General features: G+C 39.9%; 1 protein-coding gene across 1 annotated transcript in view; it reads right to left on the reverse strand.

Moving 5' to 3' along the window:
• Positions 1-14,638, reverse strand: part of LOC124587131 (collagen alpha chain CG42342) — a 610,604-nt gene that overhangs the window by 408,807 nt on the left and 187,159 nt on the right. The window contains exon 12 of the mRNA XM_047131431.1: positions 9,119-9,208. Within this exon, the coding sequence (XP_046987387.1) occupies positions 9,119-9,208 (90 nt within the window). The remainder of the gene's footprint in view (positions 1-9,118; positions 9,209-14,638) is intronic.

Here is a 14,638-nt window from a genome sequence, read left to right on the forward strand (position 1 = left end):
AAATTTCATGAGAAGAGCCTATTGCAGGGATAAAAGCCTTTGTTTTAATGATTGCTACTCCAATTCACGTATCATGTCTGTGGCACTATCTCCCCTATTTTGTGATAGTACAAAATGAGATGCCATTCTTTTAACTTTTTCAATGTCATCCGTCAGTCCCACCTGATGTAGATCCCACACCACACACCAATACTCCAGAATAGGGCACACAAGCATGGTGTAAGCAGTCTCTTTAATAGACCTGTTGCACCTTCTAAGCGTTCTGCCAGTGAATCACAGTCTTTGGTTTGCTCTACCCACAACATTATCTATGTGATCATTCCAATTTAGGTTATTTGTACTTGTAATTCCTAGGTATATAGTTGAATTTACAGCCTTCAGACTTGTGTGACTTATTGTGTAATCGAAATTTAGTGGACTTCTTTTAGTACTCATGTGAATTTTCACACTTTTTTTTATCCAGGGTCAATTGCCACTATTCACACCATACACATATCTTATCTAAATCATTTTGAAATTCATTTGGTCATCTGATGATTCTACAAGATAGTAAATGACAGCATTGTCTGCAAACAATCTAATAGCACTACTCAGATTGTCTCCCATGTCATTAATATAGATTAGGAACAATATTACTTCAGCAGAATAAAGAGCTAGTTGTGTTTCACAAGAACGATGTTTTCTGAATCCGTGCTAGCCATGTGTCAATAAATTGTTTTCTTTGAGATAATTCATAATGTTCAAACACAGTATATGTTATAAAACCCTACTGCAAATTGATGTTAGTAATATGGGCCTGTAATTCAGCAGATTACTCCTATTTCCCTTTTTGGGTATTGGTTTGACTTCAGCAATTTTCCAGTCTTTAGGTACGAAACTTTCTGTGGGAGAGTGGTTGTATATAATTGCTAAATATGGAGCTATTGTGTCAGCATACTCTGGAAGAAACCTGACTGGTATACAATCTGGACCAGAGGCCTTAACTTTATTTAGTAATTTAAGCTGCTTTGCTACATCGAGGATATCTACTACTATGTTTCTCATCTTGGCAGTTGTTCTTGATTGGAATTCAGGAACATTTACTTTGTCTTCTTTGGTGAAGGAGTTTTGGAAAACCATGTTTAATAACTCTGCTTTAGTGGCACTGTCATCAGTGGCTTCATCGTTGTTATTGCACAGTGAAGATATTGATTGCATCTAGCCACTGATGTGCTTTATCTATGACCAGAATCTTTTGTGTTTTCTGCCAGATTCCAAGACAGTGTTTCGTTGTGGAAATTATTAAATGCATCTCTCATTGAAGTATGTGCTGTATTTCGAACTTTTGCAAAACTTGGTCAATCTTGAGGATTTTACATTCTTTTAAATTTGGCATGCATTTTTCATTGCTTCTGCAAAAACTATCTGACCCATTTTGGTACCATGGGTGATCAGTACCATTACTTATTAATTTATCTGGCATATACCTCTCAATTGCCATCAATACTATCTCTTTGAAATCATTCTACATCTTTTCTACACTTACGTGATCTGATCAAAAGGAGTGGAGACTGCTCCTGAAAAAGGCATTAAGAGAATTTTTATCAGCTTTTTTAAATAGATTTACTTTTTGTTTCTTTTTGATGGTTGTAGGTGTCATGGTATTCAGCCTAGAAGCAACTGCCTTCTGGCTGCTAATCCCTGTATTTATCATGATACTCCCTATTTGACCAGGATTATTTGTTGCTAGGAGGACAAGTATGCTTTCGCAACCATTTGTACTTTGAGTGGGCTCATGAACTAATTGTTCAAAATAATTCTCTGAGAAAGCATTCAGTACAATCTTGGTTGATGTTTTATGCCTGCTGCCAGCTTCAAACGTACCATTTTTCCAGCATATCGATTGTAGATTGAAGTCACCACCAACCATAATTGTATGAGTGGGGTACCTATTTGAAATGGGACTCTTTCAACTGCTCAGCAACTATACCTTCTGAGTTAGGGAATCGGTAATATGATCCAAATCATAGTTTAGTCCAATTGTCAAGTATAACCTCTACCAATTCTATTTCGCAGGAACTATCTACTTCAATTTTATTACAAGGTAAACTACTTCTGACAGCAATAAATACTCCACCACCAGCTTTCCGTACCTATAACTATTTGAGCTTCAGTGCTTTCTATTAGGGCTTGCAGCTCTGGTTCTTTCCCAACACAGCTACAAAAATTTACAACTACAATACCGATCGTTTCTACAGCTACCTTACTGTGTTTTACCTGTCCCCTTTTCGACAGATGCCATTTCTATGGTTTCCTGAGACCCTCTAACCTAAAAAACCACCCATTCCTCCCTTCCACACACCCCCATTACCCATGTAGCCACTTCCTGTGGGCAGTCGACTCCTGACCTATTAAGTGGAAACTGGAAACCCACCAGCCAATAGCACAAGTCAAGGAATCTGCAGCCTACACAGTCACAGAACTGCCTGAGCCTCTGATTTAGACCCTCCACTTGGCTCTGCACCAAAGGACTACAGTCTGTTCTGTCGACAATGCTGCAGATGGTGAGCACCACCTTAATCTTGCAAGCAAGACTGGCAGTCTTTACCATTTCCGCTAGCCGCCCAAAACCAGAGAGAATCTCCTACGTTCCAAAGCGACACATGTCATTGGTACTGACATAGGCCACCACCTGCAGTTGGCTGCACCCTGTACTCTCCATGGCATTCGGAAGCACTCTTTCCCCATCCAGAATGACTCCCCCTGGTATCCACACTGAATGCACACTGGCTTACTTCCCCTCCTTGGCAGCCATGTCCCTAAGGCGCCCCATTGCATGACTAATGTTGGAGCTCCCACCTACCAGCAAACCCACCCCCAGTGAATGCCCAGATCTGGTCTTGCATCTGAAGAAGACTTGTGATCATAGATCATAGAACCCCAAATTGCTTCAACATAATGGAAATGATAAAGCTGCAAAAGTTGTGATACCCTTGAACACAAAACAATGCCGCAGTCTGGATAATTGAACACACAGCTCCTTAAATTATTCACTACTGACCAGTAGGCTTCAGTGATGGAATTACAACATGAAACAATAAGATTCCATAAGAAATAGTTTGGAAACATGCCAATAAAATGATCACAGACCATAACTAGGAGGGGGAAAATGGAAAGAAACTGCAACAATACTCCATTAAAACTGAAATGCTCCAAAGTGACAAGCTCTCACTACATGATGAAGTAGCCTCAGGTACAGCACAAGGCAAAATTTCTGTTGTATTTCTCACCATTAATTTCTGACCAGTGTATTTAAGTGGTGCTCCAATATACCAGTAATTTCAGAGTCTACATCCATAAGCAGTTCACTAACTTTATCTCTAAAACCTCTTACATATTGATGAAATATGCTAATTCCTTCTCTACTTGGAATCATGACATCCTCTGAAGGTGATTCCTTAGTTAGAGGGACTTCCTTTAAGCAGGTACACCTATCAGTTAACTTCAATCTAAAAAAGATGCAGCTCTAACACAAACTATTACAGGAATTTTTCCATGAGTGATCCCACCACCTCCTACTACACTGTCGCCTATAAGCTTTGCCAGCCTCCCCTTCCCATACCTATTGAGGTGCAGGCCATGCCTAGTGAAATGCGATCTACTGATGGACTCAACTGGCACCACTGCAATGTGACCTCATGCCCACTGCCAACAGTGCCTTCTCCAGCCCCTTGTTAATGCACTTAAGAGCCGAATTAAGATGAGGCTGATCATGACGCTGGTGAGCAGCAATCTATACATTACTGGAAATTCCAATATGGAGTAAAGACAATATTATGGCAAGTATAGATTGCTCTTCAACAGTGCCATGATCGGTCTCATCTTAATGCGGTGGAGTGGCCATGTACGTAAAAACCAGTATTCCATTTGAGTCCATAGCTGTATCATGACACTGCACTGAACATATATTCGAATGTTGTGCAGGGGCAGTTGAATTTAATGGAAATAAACTTCTAATTTTTCTAAGCAAAGAAGGGAAGGCAGAAAGGTGGTAGGAGTATATAGAGGGTTTATACAAGGGCGATGTACTTGAGGACAATATTATGGAAATGGAAGAGGATGTAGATGAAGACAAAATGGGAGATAAGATACTGCGTGAAGAGTTTGACAGAGCACTGAAAGACCTGAGTCGAAACAAGGCCCCGGGAGTAGACAACATTCCATTAGAACTACTGATGGCCTTGGGAGAGCCAGTCATGACAAAACTCTACCATCTGGTGAGCAAGATGTATGAGACAGGTGAAATACCCTCAGACTTCAAGAAGAATATAATAATTACAATCCCAAAGAAAGCAGATGTTGACAGATGTGAAAATTACTGAACTATCAGTTTAATAAGTCACAGCTGCAAAATACTAACGCGAATTCTTTACAGACGAATGGAAAAACTGGTAGAAGCGGACCTCGGGGAAGATCAGTTTGGATTCCGTAGAAATGTTGGAACACGTGAGGCAATACTAACCTTACGACTTATCTTAGAAGAAAGATTAAGAAAAGGCAAACCTACGTTTCTAGCATTTGTAGACTTAGAGAAAGCTTTTGACAATGTTAACTGGAATACTCTCTTTCAAATTCTGAAGGTGGCAGGTATAAAATACAGGGAGCGAAAGGCTATTTACAATTTGTACAGAAATCAGATGGCAGTTATAAGAGTCGAGGGGCATGAAAGGGAAGCAGTGGTTGGGAAAGGAGTGAGACAGGGTTGTAGCCTCTCCCCGATGTTATTCAATCTGTATATTGAGCAAGCAGTAAAGGAAACAAAAGAAAAATTTGGAGTAGGTATTAAAATTCATGGAGAAGAAGTAAAAACTTTGAGGTTCACCGATGACATTGTAATTCTGTCAGAGACAGCAAAGGACTTGGAAGAGCAGTTGAACGGAATGGACAGTGTCTTGAAAGGAGGATATAAGATGAACATCAACAAAGCAAAATGAGGATAATGGAATGTAGTCAAATTAAATTGGGTGATGCTGAGGAAATTAGATTAGGAAATGAGGCACTTAAAGTAGTAAAGGAGTTTTGCTATTTAGGGAGTAAAATAACTGATGATGGTCGAAGTAGAGAGGATATAAAATGTAGACTGGCAATGGCAAGGAAAACGTTTCTGAAGAAGAGAAATTTGTTAACATCGATTATAGATTTAAGTGCCAGAAAGTTGTTTCTGAAAGTATTTGTGCGGAGTGTAGCCATGTATGGAAGTGAAACATGGACGATAACTAGTTTGGACAAGAAGAGAACAGAAGCTTTCGAAATGTGGTGTTACAGAAGAATGCTGAAGATAAGGTGGGTAGATCACGTAACTAATGAGGAGGTATTGAATAGGATTGGGGAGAAGAGAAGTTTGTGGCACAACTTGACTAGAAGAAGGGATCGGTTGTTAGGACATGTTCTGAGGCATCAAGGAATCACAAATTTAGCATTGGAGGGCAGCATGGAGGGTAAAAATCGTAGAGGGAGACCAGGAGATGAACACACTAAGCAGATTCAGAAGGATGTAGGTTGCAGTAGGTACTGGGAGATGAAGAAGCTTGCACAGGATAGAGTAGCATGGAGAGCTGCATCAAACCAGTCTCAGGACTGAAGACCACAACAACAACAACATATGTCTCCTAACTCTGACTTCAGAACATTTCTGCTCTAGCTAGAAAGGGTTCTTGATTCACTTTATAGGAAGTACCAGGAAGTAGTTATATGTGGTGACTTCAATATTAATTTAGTATATGATAGTGCAAGAAAATGGATGTCCGTAGATCTCCTGAATTCATATGGTCTGATACAGACTTCTTTTTTCCAACCAGGGTGCAGGGGAACAGCAGCACAGCCATAGACAGTATTTTTTTCATGCTTCATTGCTAGATGGGGATTCTGTCAGTAAAAGGGTGAATGGCCTTTCAGACCATGATGCACAAATTTTAACACTAAACGGCTTTTGTACTCAAACAAATCTCACATCTAATTACAAACCATGTAGGAAAGTTAATCCAATGGCAATACAGAGTTTTTTAAAACTCGTCAAGGAACAAGAGTGGCAGGATGTTTATAGCACTGATAACATAGATTACAAACATAATGCTTTCCTTAACACACTTCTCATGATCTTTGAGAGTTGCTTTCCATTAGAACATTCCAAATGGGGTACTATCATGAAAAAGCAGCCTGGGTAGCTGACTAAGGAGAGCATGTAGAACAAAGCAGGAATTGTATCGAAATGTTAGAAGTAGTCACAGTCAAGCTACAGCTGCCCATTGCAAAGGGTATTGTAAGGTGCTTAAAAATGTTATTAGGAAGGCAAAGAGTATATGGTGGTGTCTGGCCAACAGCAAAAGGTCAATGGTATGAAGTCAGTTCGTAGTAAATATATTTCTGTTACTGATAAATCAGATATATGTACAGTATTTAACAATCATTTTCTGAGCATTGCTGGTGAGTTAAATAAAAATTTAGTTGGTTTCTACACAGAATCGTATAACTCTCTTGCCAAATGCTTTTCTGAGATTGATGTCTGAAATACTCCTCTGTGATACAGACAAGGGGGAGATTGAGTCAATAATTAAATCACTGAAGACTAAGGACTCTCATGGATATGATGGAGTACCTATCAGAATATTTAAGTACTGTGTTGCACATGTTAGCCCTATACTCAGCCATATTTGTAATTTTTCCTTAAGGAATGATATGTTCCCTGAACGATTAAAGTACTCAGTAGTAAAGCCACTTTATAAAAAGGGTAAAGGGATAATGTGGACAATTTTAGACCTGTTTCTATGCCATCGGTGTTTGCTAAAGTTATTGAAAAGGCTATGTATGTAAATATAATTGACCATTTTATATCACATAATTTGCTATCAAATGCACAGTTCGGCTTTAGAAGTCATTTAACAACTGAAAATGCTATATTCTCTTTTCTCTCTGAGGTACTGGATGGGTTAAACAGAAGATTTCAATGCTAGGCACATTTTTTGATTTAATTAAGTCATTTGATTGTGTTGATCACAAAATATTGCTCCAGCAATTGGATCATTGCGGAATACGTGGAGTAGCTCACAATTGGTTCACCTCTTACTTCAACAACAGATAGGAAAAGGCCATTATTCACAGTGTTGACAATGGTTGTGATGTGGGGCCTGAGTGGGGTAAGGTCAAATGGGGGGTGCCCCAGGGATCAGTGTTGGGGCCACTCCTGTTACTTATTTATATAAATGATATGCCCTCTAGTATTATGGGTAACTCTAAAACATTTCTGTTTGCAGATGACACTAACTTGATAGTAAAAGATGTTGAGTGCAACATTGGTTTGGTTTCAAACAGTGCAGTTCATGACATAAGTTCATGGCTTGTATAAAATAAAATAATGCTAAATCACAGTAAGACTCAGTTTTTACAGTTTCTAACACACAATTCAACAAAACCTGACATTTTAATTTCACAGAATTGTCATATGATAAGTGAAACTGAACAGTTCAAATTTCTACATGTTCAGATAGATAGTAAACTGTCGTGGAAAGCCCACATTCAGGATCTTGTTCAAAGACTTAATGCTGGCATTTTTACTATTTGAACAGTGTCTGAAGTAAGTCATTGTTCGCCATGAAAATTAGTCTACTTTGCTTATTTCCATTTGCTTATGTTGTATGGTATTATATTTTGGGGTAACTCTTCCATTCTAAAAGTATATTTTTGGCTCAGAAACGGGCAGTTTGTGCAATAAATTGCATAAGTTCATGAACTTCTTGTCAACCCTTGTATTTTGACACTGTCCTCTCAATATATATATTCTTTATTGTTGTTTCTTGTTAACAATACCAGCTTATTCCCAAGAATAAGAAGTTTCCACTCAGTTAATACTCGGCATTTGGATCGGACTTCCTAAACTCTTCTGCAGAAAGGTGTGCAGTATACTGCAGCATTCATTTTCAATCAGCTACCACAAGAACTCAAAAATCTTAGCAGTGTAAGGACCTACGGATTGCGCACAGCCGTGCAGTGCATTAACACACGCTCGCCAGCTGGCCTATCTGGAATGCTAACGATTCGCTTGGTCAGTAGACGTGAGTCCAGCCGCACTACGACGGAGAGTACGCAACTGGCCGCCATCTGCAGCGGGCGGTATTAAGTAGCGCGGCCTCGGCCGTGAATATGTCTCTTTTCTTAGCTCACCATGGAGCCTTTCAATACGGCCGTAATTAGCTGGTGTTAGGATGTCAGACACAGTGATGATGGGTGCGCATAGCTTGCATGTTTTATAATCCGACTTTGTTAATAAATCTGTTTAAACTTACTTCTCGTGTTCGCGTATTGCCATACCTCAGCAACCCACCACTTACAAATCCTGACAAAACGTTCGTGTAATCATCATCCGGGGCAACAACAGAGACTAACCCTCCTATAGCAGTAATCCATGTGCTTTGAAATCAAAACTGAAGAGTTTCCTCAGGGTTCACTCCTTCTATTCTGTTGAAGAGTTCCTTGAAAAATTAAGCTGATTTTTATGTTATATTGTTGACTGCACTTACTTAACCTTATGGCTTGACTTTTTCTGGGTTCATAAATATTTTATTTTTATCTTGTGTTGTAATTTTATGTACTGACACATTCCATGATCTTGGAGATTTGCTCCTCAATTTGGTCCTACAAATCTTGATGTGTAAATAAATGAAATAAATAAATATAGAGGGTACACTGAGTTGCAGACAGGCATAACAAAAAGACTGCTATACATTTGAGCTTTTGGACACGAGGCCATCTTCTAAAGCAGAAAACACACACACATTCAACTGCAGTATGCAGTCTGGCCTCAGTGCTTGAGCTTGTGTGAATCTGTATGTGTTTTCTATTTTAGAAGAAGGCTTTGTGGACAGTCTTTGTTCCATCTTGGATTTTCCAGTGTTTCCATAACACTGTTTGTAAAGTTATTAATAATTATTAGTTCTGTGGAAAAAATATGCAGTCCTTAATGAAACTGCATAAAATTTTTGTTTTGAATCTAAAATAAAAAATGCTACAGCAACTTAACAATACTTGCATAACAGAAACAGATAAAAGCTGCACATATTTGTGGATGTTATCATCATATACTCACAGGAGGACCAGGAAGACCTGGAGGACCCATCAGGCCAGGTGGGCCAATGTCACCATACTCGCCTTTTTCACCTTTAGGTCCAAACTGCCCCTGTAATGTACAATTTGCTGATAAGGAAAATATTCATGTTCTTTCTAATTATTTAACAATAATACAGTATATTTTTTTATCCTGTGTACATGCTCCTGTTTACATATCAAAAGTAGCAGTGTGCCAGCCAGCTCTATGTTGGTTCTAGTCTGCAGTACTATAATGGGGTAACAGCAAGGCTGCAGATGGGTCCTCAGTCAGGAAGTAAGAACTGTATGTTCCTTGGAATAGATAAAACATGATAACTATTTATTATATGTACTATTATTAGGATCAACTGAAGTGAATATAACATTATAATATATCATAGCTTAAAAATTTCCATACGAGCATATAAATTTTAATCTAAAACAACATATCTTTCTCAAATAAATAATATTTCAACCATTTCTGCCCAATTCATTACTGACCTTAGCACTGTTACAGTTACAATAATTCCTGTGTAAGCAGCAGTTACAGCTACAATTTACAAATAGATACTGTCTCTTCCTGAAATTCATCATTATGGTACAACGAGGAGTTTTATTACCTCCTGCACTTTTAAATTGTACATACACTTGTCAGGAGAATTGTTCAATTCAATACGCTCTGCTAATTTAAAATATTACATACATGTAATGTTTCAAATGTGATATTAGATAACTTTTGAGGTTTTCAAAGACTTGAATGATGAAATTCTATTTAGGAGGAAATTTTCTTGTAATTCAGCAATGATTGGTACATTCAGAATAGATAAAGATTGTTCTCCACCTCCCAAACGGCTTCATAAAAATCTCTGCATCATAAGATTCACCTAATATCCCATTTTTACAGGTGTCAAACATTTCATGTCAGAAAGTCCCACCCCTAGAGCACTGGAATTTGTGAGTGCCACATCTGCGCTGGGAAGTAGAGTTATCCAAATATGATGATAATCTTACTCAGACAATATTCTTCACAGCTGTGTATTTTCTAGTTAAATGGGATCCTTATCTAATCAAAGGTACAGCCACATACATATGACATACACAATATATCAGTTATGTTGTAATGACTGTATGACATTTGTTGTGGGTATAACAATACCGTAAGTATTTGAAGAAACAAACACACACACACACACACACACACACACACACACACACACACACACACACACATTTATTTAATTAGACTGGATCAGTACAGGGCACTATGTGTCAAACTTCACCAGTCCAGCAGAAAATACCAAATAGATAACACTATATTTTACCTGACAGTAGTAATATAATTCACTTTTGTGCCCTGGCAGAATTTTCATTGAGGTGGGCAGGTAGCATGAGACTGGTCCAATCTATACAAGTAAGTGATACAAATAGCAGCCTTGTCCGCATACATATATAATGTCATTCATCAATTCAATGCAGGCTGCAGGACACCAAACGTACAAAACAGTTGTTTAATTTTACTTTTAAAATTTTCACTATGGTCTTATAAACCTATAATATTGTATCATTTTCTACTGTTTTTGTTGTTGTGAGACATGAGGTTGTGTTCTATGTAGTATTTGCAATAATTATGAGTTCTACATATTTAAGTGCTGTATAATATATGAAATCTATTTGGAGGATACTGTTAATTATTCTTTTACACAGCTATGTGGCAAGTACAATTCTGTATATTTTCAAAATTAGTTACACAATATGTGGATGGTTAAGCCACACTTCATCAGTTAGAATTGAAGGGCTATTACCACAGAACAGTTGATATTTGCAAATGAACCCCAAGCACAAAAAGAAGGCACTAAAGCTCAAATTGTTATAGGTGTGGGAAGCTGGCTAAAGCCAGAAATAAGTTCTGCTGAAATTTTTACAAAGGGTCTAACTGTGTTCAGAAAGGATAGATTAAATACAACTAGTAGTGGAGTGTCTACAGCTGTGAGAAGCAGTGTATCTTGTAGTGAAATTGAAGCAGACAGTTCCTGTGGATTAGTATGGTTAGAGCTTATACTTGACAACCAAAACAATTTAATAATTGGTTCAATATTGTGAACTGTCACAAATAAAGCTTACAGGCAGTAAGGTCTTCGCCAAAATTAGATGACAAACACACACATACAGACTCATGCAAATGCAACTCACACACACATGACTGCAGTGTCAGGCAACTGAGGCCACACTGCGAGTAGCAGCACCAGTGCATGATGGGAGTGGCAACTGGGTGAGAGTAAGGAGGAGGCTGGGGCAGGGAGGAGGAGGCATAGTAGGGTACAGGTGGCGGACAGTAACGTGGTGTTGGGGAGTGCGCAGGGACAAGGTGGAAAGAGGGTAGGGCAGCTACATGCAGTTGGGAGGTTAGTGGAGGGCAGCAGAGACGTGGAAAAGCAGAGAAGTAAAAAGACTGGGAGCAAAGAAGGAATGAGGGCTGGAATGGGAGCAGAGAAGGGGCTGGATGGGAGAGGACAATGACTAATGAAGATTGAGGCCAGGAGCATTACAGGAACGAACAATACATTGCAGGGAAAGTTCCCACCTCTGCAATTCAGAAAAGCTGGTGTTGGTGGGAAGAATCCATATGGCACTGGCTGTGAAGCAGTCACTAAAATGAAGGATGTCATGTTTGATAGCATGTTCAGTAACATGGTGGTCCACTTGTTTCTTGGTCACAGTTTCTTAGTGGCCATTCATGCAGACAGACAGCTTGTTGGTTGTCATGCCCACTGAGAATGCAGCACAGTGGTTGCAGCTTAGCTTGTAGATCACATGACTGGTTTCACAGGTCACCATGCCTTTGATGGGATAGGTGATGTTCATGACCAGAATGGATTAAGTAGTGGTGGGAGGAAGTGTTGGATATGTCTTGCATCTAGGTCTATTACAGGGGTATGAGGCTTGAGGTAAGGGGTTGGGAGCAGGGGTCATGTAGATATGGACGAGTATATTGTGTAGGTTTGGTGGGCGGTAGAATACCGCTGTTGGAGGGATGGGAAGGATAATGGGCAGGACATATCTCATTTCAGGGCACAATGAGAGATAACCAAAATCATGGCAGAGAATGTAATTCAGTTGCTCTAGTCCATGGTGGTACTGGGCTACAAGGGGAATGCTCCTCTGAGGATGGACGGTGGGACTTTGGGAGGTGATGGGAGACTGGAAAGATAAGGCACGGGAGATTTGTTTTTGTACAAGGTTGGGAGGATAATTACAGCTTGTAAAGGCTTCAGTGAGACCCTTGGGATATTTTGAGAGGGACTGCTCGTCACTGTAGATGCGACGGCCACGGGTGGCTAGGCTGTATGGAAGGGACTTCCTGATATGGAATGTGTGGCAGCTGTCAAAGTGAAGGTATTACTGGTGGTCAATAGGTTTGATATGGATGGAGGTACTGATGTAGCCATCTTTGATGTGGAGGTCAACATCTAGGAAGGTGGTTTGTTGGGTTGAGTAGGACCAGGTGATACAAATTGGGGAGAAGTTGTTGAGGTTCTGTAGAAATGTGAGTAGAGTGTCCTCGCCCTCAATCCAAATTGCAAACATGTCATCAATGATTCTGAACCAGGTGAGGGGCTTAGGATTCTGGGTGTTTAGGAGGCATTCCTCTAGATGAACCATGAATAGGTTGGCATAGGATAGTGCTATGCATGTGCCCATAGCCATACCCAGATTTGTTTGTAGGTAATGCCTTCAAAGGAGAAGTAATTGTGGGTGAGGATCTAGTTGGTCATGGCGATTTTGTTGGTTTGGGATCCATTGGCTGTTGGGAAAGGTAGTGTTCAATAGTGGTAAGGCCATGGGCATTAGGGATGCCTGTGCAAAGGGAGGTGGCATCAATAGTGATGAGCATGGCACTGTGTGGTAAAGGCACAAGGACTGTGGAGAGTCGGTGGAGGAAATGGTTAGTATCTTCTTTATAGGAGGGTAGGATCTGGGGAATAAGTTGAAGGTGTTGGTCTATGAGAGTAGAAATTCTCTCAGTGGGGGCACAGTAACAAGCAAAATGGGGCATCCTGGGTGGTTGGGTTTATGGATTTTAGGAAGTGTGTACAAGGTAGGAGTCCGGGGAGTGGTAGATGTGAACAGAGAGATGAACTTTGGGGAGAGGTTCTGAGCTGGGCCTATGGATTTGAAGAGTGACTGGAGATCTTGCTGGATTTTTGGAATGGTATCACTGTGGCAAGGTTTGAAGGTGGATGCATCTGACAGCTGGTGGAGTCCTTCTGCCAGATAATTCTTGTGGTTCAAAACAACAATGGTGGAGCGTTTATCTTGCAGGTAGGATTATAAAGTTGGGATCAGTTTTTAGAGGGTGGACTGTGGATATAAGATTAGTTTGCATGTTCAGGGATTTGGGGAATGATCGTGATATAAGGTTCGAGATTAAGGAAGGTTAACAGCAGGTAATTAGGGGCCAGTGGGGGTGGATCACAGTTGGATGGAGGAGTGAACTGAGTTAGGCAGGATTCAACATTGGTCTTTGGTTGAGTCTGATTTGTATGGTTGGTGGCGAAAAGCACTTCCTCTGTAGGAATCAGGAGAAGGAGATTATCTTTAACAAATCCTGCATGAGTGAATTTGGGAGTGGGGCAAAAGGTGAGGCCTTTGGACAGGACTGACATTTCTGTGAGGCTAAGGTTTTCCTTCCAGAAGCACTGCATGATACCAAAACCTAACAACCACCCTACCCCTGTATGATCTGTCACAGACTGCAAGAAAACCGCTACCGCTCTTACTACCCGACTAGACTATCGCACAGGTTTGTTTTCCCCTGATGCTTGGCTTGGTACTTTTGTCCCTCTGTCCTTGAAACTGTTACCCTTCTTTCATTTTTTGTCCACTATCTATCTCCTCACTGTGACTATGTTAGTGGGTAATCCTACCCAGAAGTATGGATAACATCACCGCTCCACAGCCTGTGAAGTCCTCAATTGATAACTAACAAATACAGAGGTAACAGCAGATCTTTTTGAGATGGTAACCACCCTTTAAAAAAATAAAAGAATTTAAGCTTGTCTGTCCTCCTCTGGACCTTGCTGTGTGGTATGGGAGCCATATGAGATAGGACAGATGGAGGACATTGAAAAAGTGTAAAGGAGTGAAGCTCATTTAGTACTATCACAAAATAGAGGAGGGAACACCACTGATGTGCATAAATTGGGGTGGCAGTCATTGAAACAAAGATATTTTTCAAGGTGGCAGGTTCTTCTTGTGAAATTTTAATCACCATCTTTCTCCTCCAAATGCATAAAAATTTTGTTAGCATCCACCTATATAGTGAGAATGATCATCATAATAAGATAAGATTACACAGAAAGATTTAAGTTTCTGTTTTTCATGCACACTGTTCAAGAGGGGAATTGTAGGAAAATAGTTTGAAATTGGTTCAGTTAACCCTCTGCTAGGTACCCGATTGTGAATTGCAGAGTAATTGTGTAAATGTAAAACAAGTTTCTTAAATGTCCAAACAATTTTCCCA

The sequence above is a fragment of the Schistocerca americana genome, chromosome 1 (genome assembly GCF_021461395.2).
Source record: "Schistocerca americana isolate TAMUIC-IGC-003095 chromosome 1, iqSchAmer2.1, whole genome shotgun sequence".
In the NCBI taxonomy this organism is placed as follows: domain Eukaryota; kingdom Metazoa; phylum Arthropoda; class Insecta; order Orthoptera; family Acrididae; genus Schistocerca; species Schistocerca americana.